General features: G+C 40.0%; 1 protein-coding gene across 5 annotated transcripts in view; it reads right to left on the reverse strand.

Annotated features, from left to right (window-relative positions):
- Positions 1-25,679, reverse strand: part of MYH10 (myosin heavy chain 10) — a 121,525-nt gene that overhangs the window by 42,016 nt on the left and 53,830 nt on the right. For all 5 annotated transcript variants that reach the window (XM_027518976.1, XM_027518978.1, XM_027518979.1 and 2 more), the window contains 7 exons: positions 13,994-14,057; positions 12,100-12,198; positions 10,335-10,478; positions 9,988-10,083; positions 6,711-6,829; positions 5,929-6,081; positions 1,910-2,083 (listed from right to left, as the gene is read on the reverse strand). In XM_027518976.1, coding sequence (XP_027374777.1) covers positions 1,910-2,083; positions 5,929-6,081; positions 6,711-6,829; positions 9,988-10,083; positions 10,335-10,478; positions 12,100-12,198; positions 13,994-14,057 — 849 coding nt within the window. The remainder of the gene's footprint in view (positions 1-1,909; positions 2,084-5,928; positions 6,082-6,710; positions 6,830-9,987; positions 10,084-10,334; positions 10,479-12,099; positions 12,199-13,993; positions 14,058-25,679) is intronic.

Raw genomic sequence — 25,679 nt, forward strand, 5'->3', positions numbered from 1 at the left:
CAAAGACAGAAAGTAGACTAGTGCCTGGGGTGCTGAGGAAAGGGAACGGGAATGACCGCCAAACGTACCAAGTTTCCTTCTGGGATGATGAAAACGTTGTGGGATTAGACAGTGGTAATGGCTGTACAACTCTATGCTGAAGCTCACTGAATTCTGTACTTCAGAAAAAATTTTAGGGTAGTGAACTCTGTCTCAAATAAAAAAGTGTCCGGAGCATGCTATTCTGGAAGGTCAAAAACCCTTTTTGGGGAAGAGAGTGGGCGTATACCTGAAAGCTAAACGAAATATTACAATAGCAATGGCCTACGCTATAGAGGTTTGGGGTCATGGTTTACCGCCATACTGCAAATATGGCAAGTTTCTGATCCAAGACTGAACAGACCAATTCTAGGGTACCACGATGAAATCAGCATTTGGGATAAATCCCTACCAGTTTTCCTCAACTCACAGGCCCTTTGTATTTATTAGAGAAGAGCTAACTCTGTACAAATAATGACTAAAAAGTAACTGGAAGGACGTCTCTAGTGGTCCAGTGGTTATGTATACTCCTTGCAATGTAGAGGACATGGGTTTGATCCCTGGTCAGGGAACTAAGATCTCACATGCTGTGCAGCATCTAAGCCACAGCTACTGAAGCCTGTGTGTTACAACTAGAGAATCTGTGCGCCATAAGGAAAGATCTGGCATGGCGCAACAAAGATCCCGTGTATGGCAACGAAAGACCTGACACAGCCAAATAAATAAACATTAAAAAAAAAAAGTAACTGGAGGTCCTAGTTAAACATGATTGAAATGTCATAACGTGGTCAGAGAAAGGCTGAGGTTAACAGAACAGGAGCAGGTAGAAGCAGCTGAAAGCCCAGGACTAAGACCCTCACTCCCCGGCTGTTTAGTTTCCGGCTCCTCTATTTAAAAGAATTTGCAGGGTTCAGAGATGCTGAAAGAACGCTATAATCAAAGGCAAGCAGGTTTAGTAGGGATCCTACAGAAGAGATGGGCCAGAGAGGCATTTAACCCGATTTTACCCACTCACGAGAACCTTGAGAAATGAAGTTCTGGACTAAGGTAAGTGAAACACACATCTTTCTGCCATAATTTTTACATTTTTAATCTTTCAATGAAAATATTTCTAAATTCTGAAAGAGGAGCCCAAATATAATTTAATCTTTTCTAAAGGACTCCAAGACAGCATGACTCAGAAGATCCATAATTTTGTCTCCTTTTTATTCTTCCGATTTCATCCTTTAGTGTCAAGATCTCTGTTATCACTTTTCCTTTTAATTGAGGATTTCTAAAGAGTTGTTTGGGAGACGATGTTTCGTCTCCTGGTCAGAGTTTCAGAAGAAGCTGGCCGGAGGCTGGGCTACGAGAGGTCAGGACAGATGACAGCCTGGCAGGCGCCCCCCAGAGTCACTGTTTGATATCTTCTTTCCAGAAAATACTGCCCTCACTCTACATTTTGAAAGGCTCCTCAAACGAATCATACTCCCATATCATTCTACATGTTATTGTTAAATGTTTTACGATTATAAACTCTTACAAACATTGTAAAGAGCACCTTTGTACTTACGAGGATAAGCTTCAGTGATCCCCCAAAATGGATCTGCACGACCCACCTAATTCATAGCTAGACACAGAACCAATAAGTCTTGGACATGTGCCTGGTTGAGCCCCACACCCACGAGAGGACAGGACACGACTGAGAGAAAAGACAGCTCGAGAAGGGTCTTACTTGCAGGCTCTTCACTTTTTAAATGGGTATTTCATCAAAGCATCCTAGTAAATTTAGATCAGAAAATTATCTTCACGCTGATGAGACAGGAACATTTCCGTCTCAGTTTATGGGAAGAAAAGCTCAAGGCACCGCCTGAACCCGGGTGGAGAGCCGGCCGGCAGGAGAGGGTCTTACAGGTCTCTCGATGAGGTCAATGCAGGGCTGCAGGTCGAGGCCAAAGTCGATGAAGTTCCACTCGATGCCCTCGCGCTGGTACTCCTCCTGCTCCAGGATGAACATGGTGTGGTTGAAGAGCTGCTGCAGCTTCTCGTTGGTGTAGTTGATGCACAGTTGCTCGAATGAGTTCAGCTGCGGAAGTGGGGCGGGGGAGAAGGAGAGGAGGGGGAGGAAGAGAGGACCAGTCAGCTTGTTCTCAAAATGTTCTTGAGGAGTTATTAACCAGGTCTCAACTACCCTAGACTGATGAGGATCTCTCTTAATCTACGCACAAGCCCCGCCACCCCACCCCCAGATCATGTTACTGAGAAACTAAAATGAGAACGTGATAAACTCAGTCTGCTATTGTAACTCAGTTCAGTTCAGCCGCCCAGTCGTGTCCGACTCTGTGACCCCATGGACTGCAGCACGCCAGGCCTCCCTGTCCATCACCAACTCCCGGAGTTTACTCAAACTCATGTCCAGAGAGTTGGTGATGCCATCCAACCATCTCATCCACTGTCGTCCGCTTCTCCTCCTGCCTTCAATCTTTCCCAGCATCAGGGTCTTTTCAAATGAGTCAGTTCTTTGCATCAGGTGGCCAAAGTATTGGAGTTTCAGCTTCAGCATCAGTCCTTCCAATGAATATTCAGGACTGATCTCCTTTAGGATGGATTGGTTGGATCTCCTTGCTGTCCAAGGGACTCTCAAGAGTCTTCTCCAACACCACAGTTCAAAAGCATCAATTCTTCGGTGCTCAGCTTTCTTTATGGTCAAACTCTCACATCCATACATGACTACTGGAAAAACCATAGCCTTGACTAGACAGACCTTTGTTGGCAAAATAATGTCTCTGCTTTTTAATATGCTATCTAGGTTAGTCATAGCTTTTCTTCCAAGGAGCAAAAGTCTTTTAATTTCATGGCTGCAGTCACCATCTGCAGTGATTTTGGAGCCCAAAAATATAAAGTCTGTCACTGTTTCCCCATCTATTTGCCATGAAGTGATGGGACCAGATGCCATGATCTTAGTTTTCTGAATGTAGAGCTTTAAGCCAACTTTTTCACTCTCCTCTTTCACCTTTATCAAGAGACTCTTTAGTTCTTCACTTTCTAGCATAAGGGTGGTATCATCTGCATATCTGAAGTTATTGATATTTCTCCTGGCAATCTTGATTCCAGCTTGTGCTGCATCCAGCCCAGCATTTCTCATGATGTACTCTGTATATAAGCTAAATAAGCAGGGTGATGTACTCCTTTCCCTACTTGGAACCAGTCTGTTGTTACAGTAGCTGACATACTCCTTTCCCCACAGATTGGTTCCAAATAGTGAAAGGAGTACGTCAGTTACTGTAACTGATTATCTACAAATAAAACCATCTTTACTAGTGAATGCTTAATGAAGAGAAATGAATAAATGAGAAAGTGAGAAAAATGAAAAAAGACTCGGGAAGGTCAGAGGCTGAGGAGGCAAGCGCATCTCTGAGCACTTTGTGGGTCTGGAGAACAGATGGGCTGCTGTCCTGTCCCCTCTGCTCCTTACTTAGGCCAGTAGCTCCAGAATGAGTTAGGAAAAAAAAAAAAAAATTTTTTTTTTCATCTGTTACAGACATTTCAGTTTTTCTCTGTGTGAACTCTGCCCATTTCTCCACGGTGCTGTTGATGGGATGAAAAATGAAAGGATAAAGTAACAGGGGTAATTTTCTTAAAGCAACTGCATTCTTTGAGAAGTACTCAGTCTTGTTTTCTGCCTCCATGCTGTCCACACAAGTACCATGGGGCCATAAATAACGTCTTTCATTATAAAAAGTGATCTTCAATTACAGAAGGTTTAATCAATCCCCAAGGAATAGACTTATGGTCTGAAAAAGCCACTCCAATCTTCCCTGGGAGGTGCTGCACTCTGTTTTAGAATGAGCTCATGCTAGGAGGGCGGGGCAGCGTCTGCCTTGTTCAATGCTGTATTTCTGGTGAACCGCATCAGCATTTGCAGAGCGCCTGATGGTGGTGATGTTTATGTGAATGGATTTTTCTCTGCCTTAAGATCACGGGACTTAGTGCTCTACTCAGCCTGAGCTACCATGTATGATGGTATTTTTGTTAAATAAAGGTCTACTTGCCTTCCATATTTAAGCTACTAAAAATATTTTTAAATTATTTGTTTTTAAATTGGTTAATGCCTGGTATAAAATTTGAAATGTACAGAGAGTTGCACTGAGAAGTCTCACTCTGATCACCCGCTTGATCACGCTAATCAACCACTGTCACCTATTTCCTGCAATCTTTCCAGAAAGTCTGCGCACTCATAAATGTGTGTGCTACCTCGGCTTTTTAAGCTTAACAAAGTATCTTGGGGTCTGTACTATAAAGCCACCCCATGCTTTACAATGGGTGCACAATTCTCTACTTCACGGATATATGTCATAATTAATCAAATCAACCTCCTGTGGTGAACATAAATCTCCTAATGGTGGACAGTTAGGCCTTTCCCATTCTTTTCCCATGATAAATAATGCTCACTAAATAATTCTGCATTTTTAGTATCTAAAACATTTTTCTACTATGTATATTCATGTCAAATCTGAAGTTCTACAGCTTTATATTTTATATCTCTTAGTATCCTCTTTTTATTTCTTTTTCAGAATTTTACTATCTATGCTTTATTAGTTTATTTTTCAAATTAGTTTTAGAAGCAGGTCACCTAGTCTTCCTCTACCCCTTAAAATTCCTATGAATGGTTTTTAAACAAGTATGTTCTATTTCAAGATAAATTTGGGGAAGATTTACACCCTTATAATGCTGAATTTTCTCACCCAAGAACAAGGCACATTTTTACATTTCTTCAAGTCTTTTGCTTTTTACAGTAGCACTGTAAAGTTGTCTTCAACTAAATCTTATCCATTTTTTCTCAAATTTATTCTTAGGTATTTCATCCGTTTTTTGCAGTTGGAAGTGGAGGTCTTTTTCATCATTATATCTGCTGATTGTTTACAGACAGGAAAGCAACAGACATGCAATTTGCATGCAGCCACCTTTCATGATTTTTCAGTTATTCAGAAATCAATACATATTAAAGCAATCTCTTACAGTGTCAGTGGCAGTTTGGTGGATAAAACTACTATACCATAACAGTTCAGATTTTATGAGGACAGACATAATCCAAAAGGGTTCATTTCAAAACAAGACAATTCAATTTGGCCAAAGTATTACCCTGATCCCAAGAAGTATTTATGCCTTACTATATAATTGGTCTATCAAAAGAGAGATAAAGTTTTACATTTTTAGGAGACCAAAATTTTATCAAGGTTTTAGCAAAACCACAGTAGGTATGTGAATACAAACCTTTGATGGATTGATGCTGTCTGGAGAATCTAGTCAGATTAATAATGAAATATATTGAAACACATCAACAAATGCTGTGGGTGTGTCTTCAGAACAGAGACCATCACGTCTCTTCATTTCTCCATCTCACAAGGCTGCTCCCGACCCCCACCCAAACCACCATCATCTGGCCCCTGAGCTATGACACCACCACCCTCCACACTCTCCCCACGTCTGCTTTTCCATCTCACACTCTGTGTTTCCGGCTCCTCTGCCCCTCTGGTCAGCTACGTCTAGATACCCTGGCTTTTGGCAGTTTCTAACATCTAACAAATTCTCTCCCACACAGGACACTAGACCTACTCTTATGTTGCCGGGGATTCTTCCTGAGGCTGGGCTTCTCATGCTGAGCTCTTAGCAGCTGCGAGCACACTTTGCACTGTGGGTCTCCCCAATTCCTTCCATCACAGCCCCTTTCTCACTTCATTATTCAAAATCCCGAGAATTTGGTGGTTTTTCTTAATGTTTGACTCTCTACTAGAATGGCAGGGACTGTACCTGCTTATCTGCCATCATATCCCTGGTGCCTGGCACTGCAGTTGGTACACTGTGAGCCTGGAAGATTATTTGATGAAGGAATAAACAGAAGCAAGAAGAGCAGGAGGGAGAATGACATACCTCAAAAATCTCAAATCCAGCGATGTCCAGGATCCCAATGAAGGAGGCCCCTTGCCGTTTGGTCCTGTCCAGAGCTTTATTGATGCGGTGAACGAGCCAGCGGAAGAGCCGCTCATAGGTAGCTTTTGCCAAAGCTTCTACTGCAAAATCTGCCTGTAATCAGACAACAGCAACCTTTTAGTCTGAAAATAATCTCAGCAAAACACTAAAAGCTGTTAGATGGAAGGAATTTAATGATCTACAGTGCCCTCCAAACCCTAAAAGAGCACTTACCGCTTAATCATGTCTCAGTTTTATACATCAACAGAGGATATTAGTACAATTAGATACAGAGTGGAGATAATCAATATAGGAGATGGATGAAAATGCCCAGTAAAAATGACTTCCTCCCCCTGCCCCTGGGCTTCTGTGCAGCATTATAAGCCCAGAGTCCACCATGAAACAGGTGATTCTAACTCCTACATTCCCGGTGCTGTGCCCTCCTCCCCTTACAGGAACAAGGGATCAGTCAGGGCAACCCCTGCTGGGTGGGATGCCAGGGTACACAGCTTTTTCCTCCTGGACGGTTCATCTACCTAGGGAAAATTCAAGGTTATATTTCAAACTTCCTTTTTTATAAGTCACCTCTAAAAATTTTCTGTGAGGAAACAGTCAACTAGTACCAAGAAACATCTGGATGATGGAGCTTTTATTGGTTCAATTTGCTACATGCCAATCAGAGTGTGTCATGACCACGGTTATCAATCACTCAAGCAACTGTGTGATAACTGCGTTAAACTTACTTGTTCTTTGGTCTGGGCTTTCTGCACGTAGTCTCGGCCGACCTTGATCCGGGGGGTGAGAATGGCCCGAGTGAACTCCATCACATTCATGCCAAGAAGATGGCAGAGCTTCTGTGCAACTAGAGGGTAAAAGGCCTCCTAAATACCAGGCTTCTCCTTACCAACCTACTCATAGCACATTCAATAAACACTTGAAACACCTTAGTAATCACCTAATTGTATTAAGAAATTAAATATAACTTTTAAGGTTAGACAGGTGTTAGGTCTCATAAAAACTACCTTCATCCTTTCATATTAACAACACTTATCCTTAGGCCATAAGAGATGATTAGTCAGCAATTACTCTGGATAGCTTAATAGAAGTTACTAAGTCTTAGAACTCATGGATAATGCAGAGAATGAGAAAAATGGTGTTCAAAATATTTTAAATCATGTTACCAAGATAATTTGTCATGCCTACAGAGTGATCCTAGTACTTTAGCAGGCAAGAAACCTAAGGGATTTTAAAAATCAATTATTTGATTACATGGCTCACATTAAAAAGCTGCTAATTTTGTTATTGTGGATTCTCACCAAATTTAGGGCACTTTCCTCAACAGAAGTTCACTGCCTAATGTCACTAAGGTCCAACAAGTGTTCCAATTACTAATAAATGTTTAAGCGTTAAAAGAACAATAAAATTCTCTAAGGAGAAACACATTTTGAGTCATATAAAGGCATAACCAAGTTCATTCTCAAAGATGCACTGCATCCCACTCCCCTGATCCAAGTCAACTGCTGGCCACCCAGCAGCACCCCTGGGTGGGCAGGGAGGCTGTGCCTCAGGGAACACTTCCTTTGGTTTATGAGTCTTCTCACCAGCTACCCTCCTCACCCTCTACCCTCCTGGCTCCTTTCAGTTAATGTACATATATGTGCATGTGTGTGCGTGCTGGGAAGCTGAAAAATACACAGAAGTAGAAAAAGCAAATTGCTCACATTCTTTTTTGTGATGATAAACATCATTTTAGCAGCTAAAAAACACACTTTACAGAGTGACTATCTTGGCTTACTCTCCTCCACGAGGAAAACAAGTTCCCTTACTACATTTTCTACTTCTAAGCCTTATTACTCTGCTATTTGCCACTTTTGTTTTTCTTTATAGTTATTTTCAATCTAAAATGTAACAATCTGCCTATATCGCTGAGAAAACTCCAGTGGGGAGCAGGTAAATGTTTGGGTGTCACTGGGAACAGAGCCCTTCACCCTGACTGTGCCCCGTGGTCACTCAACACATGCCTCTGGCGCCCGCCATCCCACAGATCAGTGGTTGGACCTGGCAGACTTTTCTTGGTTTTCATAGTGGCAATAATGACCCTAATTTCCCAGTTCTCACCTGCTCTGTTTGTGACTGTTTTTCAGATTTTAATCTAGTTTCACATTCCCTTATATCCAAAGCCCAGTAACTGAAATGTGCTCTTCCTTTTGGTTCATTATTATGTTTGTGCTAAATTTCTGTGACTAGATGTACTTTTCTTGTTCAAATCTGTGGTGCTTCTGGTACTACAGGTTAACAGCTATTTGCTGTATTTACCTTATTCATCGAGGGTGAGGGGGTGGGGATGGGGTGGGGAGGGTGAGGAAGAATGGTCGGGAGTGATGTGCTAATGAAGGTAATTTTAGTTTTAGTCTTATTAATGATAGCAGAGAATAAGACTTTTCTGAAAAATGCCATTTTGATACCAACATGTAAAAATGCCATGGGAAATTAACATATAATAATATATTAACCTGATGAAAAAAGCCAGTCACAAAAGACAAACACGGAATGATTCTACTTATACAAGGTACCCAGACTCGTCCTATTCACAGAGACAAAGTAGAATGGCGGTTGCTGGGGGAGGGGGATATGGGGACTTGTTTTAGAGTTTAAGTTTGCAAGATGAAGTCTAGCGAGTGACTGCATGATAATGTGAATATATATTACTGAACTATATGCTTAAAAAAGAGTTAAAATGACAAGTTTTGTTATGTGTAATTTTACTAGAATTAAAAAATTTGAAATACTGATAACCTGAAAGACTCTGGTAAGAGAAAGCAGAAATATCATCAATACAAACAGAAGTCCAGGTGTATATATCCACTTCAAGCCCTCATTTTCTGATCCTGAGTTGAGCATCAGACTGAAATGTTTACAAACGAAGTATCTGGGATTTGCTTTGAAATAATCTAGGAAAGGGGAAGTGGTATAAATGAAACACAGGCCATGGGTTGGTGGTCATCTATGCCAGGAGACAAGAACGTGGTAGGAGGTCCTTCCACTCTGCTCTCCCCTCTCACACGTTTAAATTATGCTGTAATCAAAAAGTACACACTCTGGCACACTACAACAGTGCAAGTGTTAATTAACCACCACTACTACCTAATATAGGTAATAATTCAAGAAAATTTATAGAGTTGTAATTTTTTAAAGCTTCTTATTCAATAAAAAGCAATTAATTTGTTACTTCTATTACTGGGGATGTAATGAACGGCCATGAGGCAATGACATTGGAGCCATTTTGGCTTTTAAAAAACAGTTGTTCTATAAACGAATCAGGAAAGGAAAAGGAGAGAAGGATGCTCCCGGGAGGCAAAAGAACGTTCTGGTGACCAAGCACTGAGTCAACACACAGATGCGTCAGCTTTGTGTCTCTGGACTGTCGGAAGCAGACCTCACAAGGCTTGCAAACACATTTTGAAGTGAAGTCGCTCAGTCGTGTCCGACTCTTTGCAACCGCATGGGCTGTAGCCCACCAGGCTCCTCCATCCATGGAATTTTCTAGGCAAGAGTACTGGAGTCGGTTGCCATTTCCTTATGGTTCTCAAATTTTTGTTTTTAACTGCTGTGAATTTCAAGCCATTTTCAATATTTAAAAGTTTGAAAATTTTCTATTAAAATCTAGGTTTCCACCTTTCTCTGAAAAATCAGTTCTAGTTGGCAGCCCTGGACCTGCATTCTGGCAAGGAGAAAACAGGCTGGAAGCCAACAGCTGCACTCTCTTAGGGATGAGCCGTGTGGTCTCTTCAGCCCACCCCCAAGTCCTAACCCCCGTTACTAAGGCAGGGTCCCTACACCCGCTTCTCAGCTGGCACTCCATCCTCCTCCCTCCTTTCTGGAATCAGACTGACCCTTATGTAGGCATGTGGAGCCTCGTGGGAGACACCTCAAGATGCTTTTATGCTCGTGTTGTAACACATTTTTGGAGAACACAACAGGCCATAGAAACAGAAATAAAATCAGTGTTCATCAGCCTACCTGTATTTTCCGGCATGGAGGCTTGATCAGTGTTTCGCTCCTTTTTGAAAGAAATATTTCCAAACTGAAGCACTGAAGATACCACTTTAAGCATTGCTGTATGTTGATATAAAAAGAAAAAAAAAAGTAAGATATGACATCAAAACGTAGAGGACATATTCTAATGTATTTTGTGCTAAAAATTAGCTATATAAAACTTTTCAGAAAGATAAATCTCAGGATTTCATAAAATTAAGAGGTAGGTCCCATTAATTTCACAATCATTTTCTAGTTTAGGTTTTTTACCCCTAATGTATAAGTCTTGGTAAAACTGAGCATCAGAATCTTATTAGAGAAATCATACATACACAGAATCTCTTCATGGGAGAAGCCCATTATATGCATTGCCTCCATTGTCTCCTGGAAGTTATCTTTGTCTTGTTGTCCCGGAATAGGAATATAGCCATTGGAGAGAAATCTGTAGTTATTAAATCCTTCAAGGAGCAAATCAGCTGAAAGAAAACAGAATACAATGTCATAAATAGTCATCAACAGACTGAAGCACAGCCCCATCTTCAAACTGGACCCACAGGACAGAAAAACATCTAATCCACCACCACCACAGACTTTTGCTTCCTTTACATTCTTACATTAAATACACAGTCTTCCATGATCTGTACAACGAAAGAAATGATGATGTAAACAACAGAAATCTCAACAGGGGCTTTGGGGACAGTGGTTTATACAATATTATATTTGAAATCAGATAGCTGGGAAATGATATCAATTTTCCAGATAACTAAACTTTATTGTTTTCAGATTTAAATACTTCTGACATCTTTTGAGGAGAAGCCTTCAAACCCGTATTCTATGTTCCTGGTGTGGAACATGGGCCCGCCAAGTCCTGAGCCCAGTCAGCACCCTGGAACCCTTTCTCCAGGTCAGTCTGCTTAGTGGTCCATTTGCCTTTGAGAGCGAGGTCTGACATAGCACTAGTCTGACAGGGTATTATAACAGACACGCCCACTGACTCTCTTACTTCAGGGGACATGAATAAGCAAGAACAAGCTCCTTTTCAATAAATGTGTTCTTAAGAAAAGAAGAGTGTGCAAAATAGTAAAACATGGTTTTTCCTACAATAGATGTTATCTGTGCTTCTGGCTTTCTATGTCACTGGCTCTCCTGCAGAGAACTCCTGATCACATCAATCCCTTAATTCTTATCTACATCACATGGAGCTTCCACTGGGTATTGCTTAAAAAAAAAAAAAAAAAGAAAATTCCTTCTTTTAACAGTTATTTTCTTGATTCATTACTGCTTTCAGTCTGCCAGGCTGAAAATGAGGGTTTTCTTCCCTTTAGCATTACCTACTGCATAACCTTGAAATTTTAGTCTCTCAATGGCAATTACTCTATTTATTGCTTTTTTTTTTTCCTTGCAGGTTTTTAACTAATTTCTGGGTTTAACGCTTCCACAGATGATCCATGGTTAGTAAAAGCCTAGATCTCAAGTGAGAAAAGGATCATAGGGTTTTATATGTCTATTGTGATATCTAAATAACATACATACTAATTCTAGAGAAGCAGCATTTACTCTGAGACTCAGAAGAAACCAAGAAGTTGTGCATCTTCTTCTGACCCAGCAAAATTCTGACCCAGGAAAGAACTTACTTTTTACCTTGTCCAACTCTAAATTTCTGGTCTTTGTGATTCACAAAATAAATAAAAATCCACACAGGCTCTTTCTAGTACTACTGGAAGCATAACATACATTCAGTTGTAAATCTAGGAATACACACATGTATTCAATTTAACTTTATTAAATAAATTTATTTATTACTTTTATATTTACAAATTTTGAAACAATATTTGTATAAAACACATCATATGCCTTCAAATTTAAAATTATTTTAAAAGAAAAGTACAAAAGATAATATACCACCACCCATATGCCTGCCACTTAAAGTACCTATCCCATGGCTTGAAGTTCAATTTCACTTTCATAATTGAGCCAGCTAGAATTTTGGTGTGTGTATGTGCATAATTTTACAACTGTTCTCTTTGTCAAAAAAAAGTATTATAAAAGATATTCAACTGAACATAAAACAGTAAAAAAAAAAAATCTGTAACTTACACTTCAGATGTTCTCCTGCTCCAGATAACAATTGGTAAAAGATATGAAAAGTACGCTCATCTTTTGCTTGACGAACAGCACGAGATTTTTCCAGAAGGTCTGAGCAACGGTGGTTAAGGGTGACAATGAAAAGGTGGTCTCCTCTCAGTGTACACATTTAATTTGTAAGATTTTTCTTTCTTTAGAATACAGTAACTAGTCTGCAATGAATCACTCTAAATGATGGAATTTTGTATGCGGAAAAAGAAAAGACATGCAGTTTCTGTTTCTCACTAATCTTCTAGAACCTCTGAACTTGCAGGGAGCTTGAAGATCAGAGTGCTTCCCTCACCCCTCCCTCCACCCACACTACCCTGACTTGGATTATGTTCAAAGAACACAGCTCTACACAAGGAGCCGTGAGACGCTATAAAAAAAAGGGAAGCCAAGTTGTCTGAGGTGGAAAAGCCTTTTAACAGCAGACTTATTATTGCAATTTCACAAAGAAGGAAACCAGGGCACAAAGAAATTACTCAAACAGCACAGTCAGAAACCAAGACTTTGCTGGACTCCAAAATGTGCATAACTCTGGTACCACTCCAGTCAGTCAGTACCCATGTGTCAGAACACCGCAGCCCCGTGTGGGTATTTGGGGCGTGGATCTGGGGCCTGTTTTGGTTTCTCTGTCCACTGAGTCTGGATGCTCCTGGAATATCTCTGCACTGACAGTCCCACTGGACTCCCAAGAGTCTCAGTTCCACTGCCCTGGGAGAGAATTATCTCTGAATTAAATCTTCCTGGGGCCACCAAAGCAAACTGGGTATGTGCATATAGCCTAATTAAAAATTGGACTATCCCAAACACACCCTCCACATTCGGTGAAGAGTGCATGCACATGAAGGATGCTCTTCAACGTGAAGAGACTCCAGCGCAGCGGTCGCCAACCCTTTTGGCACCAGGGATTGGTTCTGCGGAAGATGATTTCTCCATGGCCCAGAGTGGGGGTGGTCTGGGGATGATTCAAGCGCGTTACAGTCATTGTGCACTTCTTCTATTATTACATTAGTTCCACCTTGGATCTTCAGGTGGTAGAGGCTGGGGACCCCTGCTCTGGATCCATTTGCCTGTCATGTTCAAGTGTTTGTTTTGTTTTCTGGCTCTGAGCATATTTAGAGACATAAAACATAGTTCTGAATTAACAGGAAAAATCCGATCCATCCCCGACCCAAGGGCCAGAAACAATATCTATGACAAAGAGTATTAACAAGTATAGAGAACTTCAGCTGTTATTTCCTAACTGGGACATTATCATTCAGAATCATTTCTAATTTATTCTTTTTAATCACACTAATTCTCTCTATAGATCCATCGTTCCTTAAGGCTACTCTACGCTTGTGACATTTCTGAGGACTAGTCTACGTGTTTGACCTTTCTTTCCCCTCTGACTTTATTCTGCTTAACACTAAGTGAAACTGCTTCAACTCTGTAGATTATAAGGTTCATCTCAATGGGACATGGTCTCTACTAAAATCAAAAGTAGATGGGGGAAAAATGGGCTAATACAGCAGAACTGAAGATGTTACTCACCTAAATGTGCTATGAGCACACAAACACTTCCTGGGTCCATTTGCCTGTTCAAATGCCAGTATATGTACAGGTGTTCTCACCTTAGTGGGACCCTCCACTTCCCCAGCCACGCTACCAGATCATGACCCAGTGTCAAAAACAAACAACAACAAAATATCACTTTGGAGTTCATATTCAGTAGTTGAAAGTATCTAAACAAGTCACAATTTCTCTGGGCTTAAGTTTTATCATCTGGGAAATGGAAGAGGCGTCACAGAGGATGGCCACCAGGCCGCAGGAAGATTAAATCATTCTCTATTTTGAATAATGCAATTATGAAAAAGGATACATGTTTCAATGTTGGCCCCAACGATATAGCCAGTTACATCAAAGTTGATCCGAATAAACTTGCCCTGAAAATAAATTACAAAAAAAAAAAACTGAAAATAAATTAAGGACACAGGAGATCTGAACACTATAATAAATAAGCCAAAGTTACTCTGTCATGTATCCACAAGTTGGTTACAAAAATGGAATCTTAAATATATTATCCCAAATAAAAGGAAAAGAAAAAGCCTCAATAAACTTAGGGCTGGGGTAGGTTACTTTACTGGACATAATAAAAATAAAATGCTAACCATTTAAAACTTTTTAAAAGCTCTTCTAACACCTCCCAGAATATTGGAAATAAAAGCAAAAATAAACACATGGGACCTAATTAAACTTAAAAGCTTCTGCACAACAAAGGAAACTATTAGCAAGGTGAAAAGGCAGCCTTCAGAATGGGAAAAAATAATAGCAAATGAAGCAACTGACAAACAACTAATCTCAAAAATATACAAGCAACTCCTACAGCTCAACTCCAGAAAAATAAATGACCCAATCAAAAAATGGGCCAAAGAACTAAATAGACATTTCTCCAAAGAAGACATACAGATGGCTAACAAACACATGAAAAGATGCTCAACATCACTCATTATCAGAGAAATGCAAATCAAAACCACTATGAGGTACCATTTCACGCCAGTCAGAATGGCTGCGATCCAAAAGTCTACAAGCAATAAATGCTGGAGAGGGTGTGGAGAAAAGGGAACTCTCTTACACTGTTGGTGGGAATGCAAACTAGTACAGCTACTATGGAGAACAGTGTGGAGATTCCTTAAAAAACTGGAAATAGAACTGCCTTATGATCCAGCAATCCCACTGCTGGGCATACACACTGAGGAAACCAGAAGGGAAAGAGACACGTGTACCCCAATGTTCATCGCAGCACTGTTTATAATAGCCAGGACATGGAAGCAACCTAGATGTCCATCAGCAGATGAATGGATAAGAAAGCTGTGGTACATATACACAATGGAGTATTACTCAGCCATTAAAAAGAATACATTTGAATCAGTTCTAATGAGATGGATGAAACTGGAGCCTATTATACAGAGTGAAGTAAGCCAGAAAGAAAAACACCAATACAGTATACTAACGCATATATATGGAATTTAGAAAGATGGTAACAATAACCCTGTGTACGAGATTGCAAAAGAGACACCGATGTATAGATCAGTCTTATGAACTCTGTGGGAGAGGGCGAGGGTGGGGAGATTTGGGAGAATAGCATTGAAACAAACAAACAAAAAAAAGCTCTTCTAAATAATCTGAAAGATTTTAATAGCTTTAAAAGAACACTGTATCCAGTCCTCTAATGCTAGATTTGAGAAAAGTGAAAAATAAAGATGATTTCCTAAGAAAACAGAAATTCATTCAAAGAAAAACAAGAGAAAAGTTGAACAGACCATAAACACAGAAAATAATAAAATATAATTACTCCTTTAAAAATGATGGATTGGTCTTGAATAGTTTAGCAAATTCCTTAGGGAATATTGAATTGTCTTATTACACATATAACTGTTTCAGGGAAACAGAAAATAGTGATCTTTCACAATCCATTTTATAAAGTTATCGTAACACTGAATATACAAGCTGGCAAATATATCATAAAAAACATATCAGAAAGCAAAATAAAAGCAAATATCTTACTTGCAAATATAGATATAAAAGACCAAATTAAGTATACTTTGTAAAACCAAAGAACACAACAATGATTGAGAATCCCAGGACTGCTAAGGACTGATATTTGTAAACATACCACAACTATTCATCACAGGAAAAGGCAAGGGATGGGATGACTTTCTCGGTGGACGTGGACAAGATTTAATTTAAGGGAAATGAAGACCTAAAGAAGTCACAATGATTTTGAGAGCTCTAGGACTCACACTACTTGATTTCAAGAAGCTATAGGATAATTAGGACAGCTATAGCATAATTAAGAAGGTGTGGTACTGGTGTATGGACAGAGATACAGCTCAACAGAGCAGTGTACAGTCCAGGAACTGAAAGCCTTGCTCTGCACAGGAAATGCATGGCTAGTTGATATAGCTAAAGTATCATGCCATCACAGTAACAGATGCACATTTCACTAAGGGTCTCCTTTAGATGCCCCTAAACCCCAAAGTGTTTGAGAGGGAGGTAAAAAACATAATTCCTGGATGAAGCGAAAGCATTTTGTGAAAAACAGCCTCTTAGCACCTCTCAAACAGTTATGTATAAAGTCACTCACTACGTTTATAAATTATCAAAACACTGGTTAAACTGAAACAACTCTGGACATGGGTCTAACATTTGTAACTGAGTATATGTGGACAACAGAATACATTAACAGAACGTGAAGCTGAAAAAGAGGATGGTGACACCAATATCAGCAATACCCTCAAGCTTAAAAGCGGATCTTTGTGTCACAGAACTTAAGGAGGCAACAATTTAAATTCTATCGACTACCGCGCAAATCCATCTTTAAGAGGCTGCTGGTGAGCATTTAGCAATTACTTCCATAGGGAATTTGTTAATTACTTCAGAGTCACAAAATAAACATGACAGTTTGCTTGCTTATTTGGTTAGTTTTATTTCATGAAGGGAGACAAAGTTTTGTTTGGATTTTTTTTTAAACAGGAGAAAAAACTTTTCCTCCTTTTCAGATGGACTAGTGATATTATGTAAGCGGACTTAATAATAACAGTTAGTACAAATAACAGTTAACACAAATAACAGTTAATAAAAATAAAATGGTTGAGGCACTGAGAGATGCTGACACAATGCTCCCAACTCCAGGGGCAGCAAGGCCATGCTTTTTCAGCACCTGCAGAACAACGTGGCCCAAGCACGTCCAGGGGGCTGAGACAGAGCTGAGGGAACAGAGAAAGGATTCCCCTGGTAGTCGGGTGGAGCTGAGTAGTCTTTCGGGTTACCCAGTACATTCATTAGCTTCAAGATGAACAGTAATTTAAAGGGAGGTTCTGTGCTTGTTTTGAGTTCTCTTAAAACTACTACAGAGAGTAGCAGTCCATGATAACAGTGCAGTCTGATTTCAACTTCTAAACTGTAAGGAAAACTACTCCACTGTTTTCAAGTCTGGGCACATAGCTATTCAGAGTGGCAACCATAAACACCTTTATTCTCTTCTGACAACAGCTTCTCACTTGTTATTGCCTTTGCATTGTCAGAATGCAATACTAGAAGAATACCCAAAGCGTCTGACAGTCTGTAATTCTGTGAAGAGAGGAAGATCTTTTTTGATCTAGAACTGTAAAACATTTTCATTTTTAGATTTACAAGCACCAATTAGAATGGTCAATCCAACGAATCTCTTCATTTCGACACCATCTACTTCCCTTTAATCACTCTGATATACAATTTTGCCTCCAGCGTTTGTCCTTTTATAAACCATACTGGATAAATGCTGATTCACAAACATCACAAAAGATGAAAGAGCACTGTCACTCGGTCATTCAGAACACCAGTGGTCCAGATTCTTATTACAACATTCTCAGTGAGGAAATTCTTCCTCTTCAAAGACTAACTGGATGCCAAAGACATATTTCCTTTTGGTCTTTAGAAATACACTGTTCTTGGATCTGAGAAAATTCAAGGCTACACTATTTAGAGACTCAATCTGAGACTTCTGGAACCAAGTTCACCATCATCGTTCAGAGTCTACAATGTTGCCTATCTCTCTGCATTCATCTCATTCATCTAACGTTTGTGAAAAGTGTTCCTCTGTCATTCTTTTCTCTTGGCCATTTTGGTGAAAACTTTTGATTTTTCAACTGTGTTCACTGAAAGCTAAAAGTAGACTAAAAAATGCTCTCTGCAGCACTCTTTCATACCTTCTTGAAAGATAGTGCATTCTTTGGGCAATGTAATAAGCAAACTAAAGGACGATGCAGTAGTCATTGTGATAGCATCCTACTAGGCAATTCCATTACTCTTTATTATTCTGGTCTTGTTTTAACATTGTTGGGGATAACTGATGAGTAATGATGAATCAATTCCCAGGATGATGAAATAGCAAAGTGTTACAAAACACAGAAAAGATCACTAATATATCATAGTGATAAGATTACTAAAACCCTTAATTTTTCTTAGATTTAATAATGGTCCAAAGGAATCATATGGTAATTATGAGAGAAATGAGTTTTACTCTATTTTTAAAAATAAGTCAATTCCATCCTTTTTATGTGGAAGACCCTTAAGAAAGAATAAAGTTTAAAAACTAACAGTCCTTACAGATAGTTAGAACTGCTCAAAAAAGAAACTAAATTAAAATCAGGTCCTGATGGTTATAATGAGGATTACAATTCTTTACGACTTTTAAATAGCTGTATCATTTATACAATACTTCACTGAGCTAAAAAAAAAATAGCTATTTAAAAGAGAGTAGTCAAGATAATGTTATTACTTCAAAACTGCAAAGAATAAACTGCCAACCCGCTGCTCAGATACTTTTTCAAACTTTTCTTTAACACTGTAGAAAAGTTAATCAAAATCATATCATACCACCTAATTCTTGCTGAGTACTTCACTTAAAACTTTGTTGTATAGTAAAATAAACTTTCAGCTTTCAATAAATTGTCTAATTTCTTTATTATATACTAGTCTACATGCAGTTTAAGTTTTCAACTTCTTTACTATTTTCTATTCCCTTTTCTTTACACTCTACATCACAAGTTCAAAATTCATTAAAAAATTCTTTATTTGGGCAAAAGAACAAAGTTGCCATACTGGCAATGTTGAACTCTAATAAATTTAAAATCTTACACTGAACATAATCCATTTTATATTTGGTGAGCTTATTTTTCCTTTACTTCATCAGAGAATATAAACTAAAAAAAGGAAGTTACATTCAGAGGAGCAATTGGAAGAAAAAAAAGCACCCTAAATTTTGGGCTTCTGAACAGGTAACCTAAAAAGAAATGTCCCAGGTTATTTTAGACATGTGCTCACTTACTTGGATAAACAAGCAAAGTCACCAACACACAACACCTAACTTTCATATCAGCTCCCTAGCCATAGGGAGCTTTTCATAACCAGCACCTGTAGCTGCTCTAACCATTACAATTAGTGCCAAACAAGTATCTTTTGGCTGAATGAAAAGGGCCAGGCAAAAAATCATGAAGAAAGTGGGGTGAGCGAGCCTACACGTGGAGAGGGAGCAGAGTGGACAGGGGTGTCCCTCCAGCCCTCCCCTGACCCCAAAGTAAATTAGTACCTCCTCACATACCGAATCAATACTCTTTCAGAATTAGCATTTTTGTTAACATACAAATCTAGACCAAAGTGGAAAACAAGTTGAGTTTTACTATTAAGTGGGCTGGGTCCTCTAATCTTTTAAACACAATATGAAGAAACTTGTGGAAGATTTTGTTGTTGTTCAGTCGCTAAGTCATGTCCTAAGTCAGGACTCTTTGTGACCCTATGGACTGCAGCATGCCAGCCTCCCCTGTCCGTCACCTTCTCCCAGAGGATGCTCAAACCCATGGCCATTGAATCACTGTGGAAGATGTCTGCTCTGTATCTGATTCCCATACAGGTCAGATTGGGGTACTCAGAATAGTCAAACCAGGATTTCGTCAACAAAGACAAAAACAAAGGAAAAAGCAAAAACAGGACAAGTATTTTCCGTTACGTATGAATGACAGAGGGTGCATTTTGATGCCATGCACACTGTGTTCCGATCCAAGGACAACTAAGACAGTGCGTTACCTGCAAGAGTCTGAACAGCAGACAACTAGCATCCTCTCTGTTATGTAAAACTGAAACTGTTAAGAATTTCACTCAAAGGAGGCAATAGGACAACTTGGATATTTTGATACTATTAAGAAAATAAGAAAATTATCTTAAAGAATTTTATCCCCTCTGAATTGACATCGACTTTCTAGAGCTTATTCTGGTGGGTGGTTACGACATATCCATAGTAACTAAACCTACATTGTTAGCACCTTACTACAGGGACAATGCAGTCTTCATGCTTTTTTCCTTCTTCCTAATTTGTATTTAAAGTTGTTGTAAGATCTGTACTTTGCTAGAAAACACAGCAGCCTAGACAGTGTGCTCTGTGTGTGAGTGAGTTTGCTCCAGGAAGAATCTCCAGTCTGGAGGTAGCTATTTGCCCTAAATGGGAAAACTCAATCGGGAAGTAATTAGCCAGGACACAATCCTGAGGCCAGATGGCTATTTTAAATGCTCCAGCTATTTTAATCTCTGAACTACACCAGAAGCTTTGTTAATTAGTAAAATGAGTTTTCTTATGAATTAAGTGGCCTTGTTACTTAGTATAATGGATGTTTGAAATTCCTGGGGGAAAATGAGTGACATTAAGAGCCCTGGTCTGACTGGAAATACAGACATCCGCCAGCCAGTCTGGTGTGGGCCGGGTGTCAGGGCTGCAACAAGCCCCAAGGGCTGGGAGGGCAGCAGCTCGCTTGGAGGACGAGGGATGCCCGTGTAGACCCCATCCTGTCTCGGATGCCGTCACGTTGGCCTCAGTAAGTCTACAGAAAGTCTGGGTGAGGGTACTAAAGACAGAGCATCGACCGTGTTCAATTTACCTACAAAACTGATTTTGGTGCCTCCTGGCCCATACAGGTCAGGGTACAGAACTCTGACTCACTTCCGCTGTAACTTGGTAGCCAAGCAGTAGGGAGGTCACCTGGAGCCTTTATCTGGCTCCAATGGTTGGAAGCTAATTAGCTATTAATACCTTGAGGTGCATAACTTGGGAATTGCCAAACTGGCTTAAATATTTGCAAAAGAAGGAAAAAAAGAGAAAAGAACCAAAAGGGAAAAGATGTGGGGAAGTATGGAGCGTGATCCCCACTAAAACTTTCTGAGGGAAGATGTATCTGCCGATACAATCATTTTGAAATTGAAATCCCTGTTTCAAAGTTTCATTACAAGAGATTCATTTTACACAAACCTCTCCATCTGGAATGCATCTGACTTTTCAGTAAACAGAGAGCTGGACTAACTGTGAACAATTATTTTCATAAGGGTAATGCTCTCCTAAAGAATCTTCTTTAATACAAACCATATGCTAGCATCTTTGGAAAAAAAGATATTCTTCAGGAAATTACTCAGATCAAAGAAATGGAAACAAATGGATTCTAAAGTTTATGGAATTTATAGTTTCAAATATTTTCACTGCAAGCACGTGGCTTTAAATAATGACTGCATGGAATTCCACTGGACACACAATTCATCTTTTAACATCACACTGCTCTTTCATGTTGAGGTCCCACACCAACCCCAACCCCAGGCCTGGCCTAGCCATGGTGCCAGAGCCTCCCTCCTGGCCAGAGCCCCACACTTCTAAATCTGGGGCATAGGCACTATGGAAAACAGTATGGAGGTTCCTTAAAAAGCTACAAATAGTTATCATATGATCCAGCAATCCTGTTCCCAGGCATATATCCAGAAAAGATGAAAACTCGAATTCAAAAAGATAATATGCACCCTAATGTTCACAGCAGCACTATTTATAATAGCCAAGACATGGAAGCAGCCTAAATGTCCATCAACATGTTTATCAACAATGGATAAAAATGTGGCGTGTGTGTGTCTATATATATATACACATATACATATATATACACATACACAATAGAAGTCATTCATAAAAAAGAATGAAATTGCCATCTGTAACAAGATGGATGGAACTAGAGATTATCATACAGAGTGAGTAAGTTAGAAAAAGAAAGACACATATATGATACTGCTTACATGTGGAATCTAAAAAATAATGCAAATGGATTTATTTACAAAACAGAATCAGACTCACAGACATAAAAAACAAACTTATGGCTACCAAAGGGAAAGGGGAGGACAGGGACAAATTAAGAGTATGGGATTAACAGATATATACTACCACATATGAAACAGATAAGCCACTAGGATTTACTGTATAGCACTGGGAATGATATAGGTTAATATCTTGTAATAACCTATAACAGAACAGAATCTAAAAATATATATATATGTATAACTGAATCATTTTTGCTGTATAACTGAAACTAACACAATGTTGCAAATCAACTATAAAAAAAAAAGCAAAAAAATGAGGGCATGCACATTCCCTGAGGGCCTGGCACGTGCACATGCTACCTGAGCTCAAATGCATGTGATGGCAAGTGATCAAAAAGTTGAAATGAAGGTGAGCTCTGTCCACTGATTAGTCCAAGGGTCTAAAAGACTGTCTAGCACTTAGTAGGCAACTACACTGTAACTGAATGGATTCCAAAGACTTCTGCACACCTACTATGTACGTGGGAGGCACAGAGCCAGCAACTAAGGATCTGGAAAGCAAGATGGGAAGGGCCTCTACCATCAGGGATCTTATATCCTAGGAGGAAAGAAATCACAGATGAGCACAGCACAAACCACAGACTGTGGGAAGTGCTATGAAGGAAAACAGCAGGAGGCTGGGAGAGAGAACACAGGGAAACCTCCTCAGATCTGATTTAGGTTTTGAGACAAATGAGGCGTATAGGGGACAAGGATGGAGAAACTTGGACAGGCTGGAAATACGTTCTGGAAGTGGACCCACACAATTCAGTCCTGGCCTGGACATGAACAAAAAGTCAAGGATGACTCCTAGGTATTTCGGTTTTCTAGGTTTTGTTGATTCTATTTTGTTTTATGCTTAAGCAACTGGGTGACTTGATTGTATCATTTATTCACCTAAGACTTACAAAAAGATACTTTGAAAGAAAAAGAAAAAAGTTCCATTTGGAATATGTCAATTTGAGAAATCTATTAGACATCCAACTGGAGATAACAAGTAAGCAGCACAGTGACCAGCAAAGAATAGGTGCTTACTTAATAATTAACTGAAATGCACAATAAAAAATCCCATCACGTAAAATTTGAAAATGAGTCTACACTGGCTACTGTCTAACCCCGAGAACCAGGGTTGGCAACGCCCACTGAAGACTGCTGAGATGTTTTAACTGAATGTGGAAGGAGAGTTGATCAGCGGAACTAATATTGCTAAAATCAACCTTCTCGTGTTATTGCGCAGTTAAAGCCTTACGATAATAGTAACTGGTTACGCAACTCTTTCTTTAAAAAAATACTATACATATCAACGTAAAGTTGACTTTCTAAACATTAAAACTCAAAGTCAACAATTTAAAGGCATCTTTGTTTCTTGGTTGAATGATTAGCTATGTCTAACAACACTGCCTTAATAAAAAACCTTTTCTAAAAAGATCAGCTTTTACTATATTAGAGCATACTTAGTGATGATTATTCAGTAGCACAAGCACTTGGGAAAGCAGAACCTCAGCTGAATCAGGGTTTGTTGAGAATTTACACTGATGGATGATTCTTGCTAGAATCAATTTTCCTGGAAACAATCTAAGAAATTCTTCCCACCAGTAGAATGTATAACAAGTTCCCATCAGAATAATCTTTATCAACTTTTGGACAAGCTGTGCCAATAACAAGCATTAAGGGGACTATGTACAGTTACTACTTTACAATGAATTTCCTAATTTAGACTACCATTTAAAGGAGAACATCAGAGGAGTTTCTTAACCTCCATATAACTGATGTGTGGGGATAACTCTGGTGTGGGGCCTCCTGTACATTGCAGAACGTTCAGCAATATGCCTGGCCTCCACCCACGAGATGCCAAGTGTAGGAAACCTAGGGGATCCCAAATTGAGAACCACTGATCTACAGTAATGCAAATTACAGATTTGTTATTTTAGACGCTAAGTTGTGTCTGACTCTTTTGCGACCCCACGGACTGTTGCCCACCAGGCTCCTCTCTCTATCCATGGGATTTCCCAGGTAAGAATACTAGAGTGGGTTACCATTCCCTTCTCTAGGGGATCTTTCCAACCCAGGGATCAAACTTGTGTCTCCAGCACTGGCAGGCGGATTTTTTTTTTTTTTAACCTCTGAGCCACCTGGGAAGCCTGTGGAACTGAGGCCTCTTGCCAAAAGCTACCCGAGTAACAAGCTGGGAAGCTAAGCTCCTCCAGTCTCAGCAGCCTTCAGATGCTTAGCGCTAGCCAATCACACGGTAATGACGACCTCCCAGCAGACCCTGAACCAGAACCAGCACCCAGCAACACTGAGACAACAAATGCTCTACATCACTAGGACTTATGGCATCTGGTTACAAAGCAGTAGCCTCTAACACCTGTCTCTCTGCCCCAAACACAAGGTCCCCATCCGCTGAGTCCTTACCTTTTAATAATGGGATCACCACATTCTAGACCAAAGGACAGGTCTGGTTAGTAGCAGTTTACCTTTTCTAGGCAAAAGTGAGACAAATGGGCACAAAACTGTTTCTCTTGGATTTGGAATGTGGTTTGGGGGACGGGGGTGTTTAGAAATCAGGAGAGACTGGCACCTTGATTTATGTGGTAAAATAAGACATTATCCACTACGAAGTCCTTGAAAATCTTTACAACACTCTCATACCAAAGCTGGAGAAGGCAATGGCACCCCACTCCAGTACTCTTGCTTAGAAAATCCCATGGACAAAGGAGCCTGTTAGGCTGCAATCCATGGGGTCGCTAAGAGTCGGACACAACTGAGCGACTTCACTTTCACTTTTCACTTTCATGGATTGGAGAAGGAAACAGCAGCCCACTCCAGTGTTCTTGCCTGGAGAATCCCAGGGACGGGGGAGCCTGGTGGGCTGCCGTCTATGGGGTCGCACAGAGTCGGACACGACTGAAGTGACTTAGCATAGCATAGCATACCAAAGCTGGTAGCTACCTCCGGCTCCATGACATAGCCACTAAACACAGGGCTTTCAGCAAAAAGAATTTAATTGTGGCTCAGACTCAACTCTGATGATCCATGGAATGACAGAAACTCTAAACGCAGCTCAATTTCCTCAGATCTGAAAGTCACAGCCATGCTTCTTACTGACACAGGCATATTTGTTATCCCACTCTGTAGAGACAAAGCTAAAATAATTACTAAATGAACTTGGACGAAGCAGATCTTCAGATTTTATCTTACTAGGAATAAACAGTATTCCAAGCAAATACGTCCCTACTGCTTTTCACATAACCTGGAAAGCCTCTTGCACTTCAACTACCTCTGAGGGTATTAGGTGTTAGGGTGGAGTTGTCCCCACCACCCCCAAATTCATATGCTGAAATCCTAATGTCTACTAGCTCAGAACAAGACTATATTCAAAGAAAGGGTCTGCACAAATGTAATTAAGTTAAAATGAGGTCATAATGGTGGGCTGAATCCAACGTGACTGGGGTCTTAGAAGAACAGAACAAACATGCAGAGGGAAGACCACATGAATTCCCAGGAGATGGCTGTCCACAAGCCAAGGAGACAGACCTCAGAAGAAACCAACCCTGGCCACACACTGATCTCAGACTTTATCCTGCACTGTGAAAAAACACAGTCTGCAGTGCTGTTTCGGCAGCCTGGGCACAAGTAATACAGAGGGTTATCGGCTGCCTTTGTATACCAGGTCCCATATGGTCTGGTCACTCACCTAGAGTCAGACATTCTGGAGTGCGAAGTCAAGTGGGCCTTAGGAAGCATCACCATGAACAAAGCTAGTGGAAGTGATAGAATTCTAGTCGAGCTATTTCAAGTCCTAAAAGATACTGTTAAAGCGCTGCACTCAATATGCCAGCAAATTTAGAAAACTCACCAGTGGC

The sequence above is a fragment of the Bos indicus x Bos taurus genome, chromosome 19 (genome assembly GCF_003369695.1).
Source record: "Bos indicus x Bos taurus breed Angus x Brahman F1 hybrid chromosome 19, Bos_hybrid_MaternalHap_v2.0, whole genome shotgun sequence".
NCBI lineage: Eukaryota > Metazoa > Chordata > Mammalia > Artiodactyla > Bovidae > Bos > Bos indicus x Bos taurus.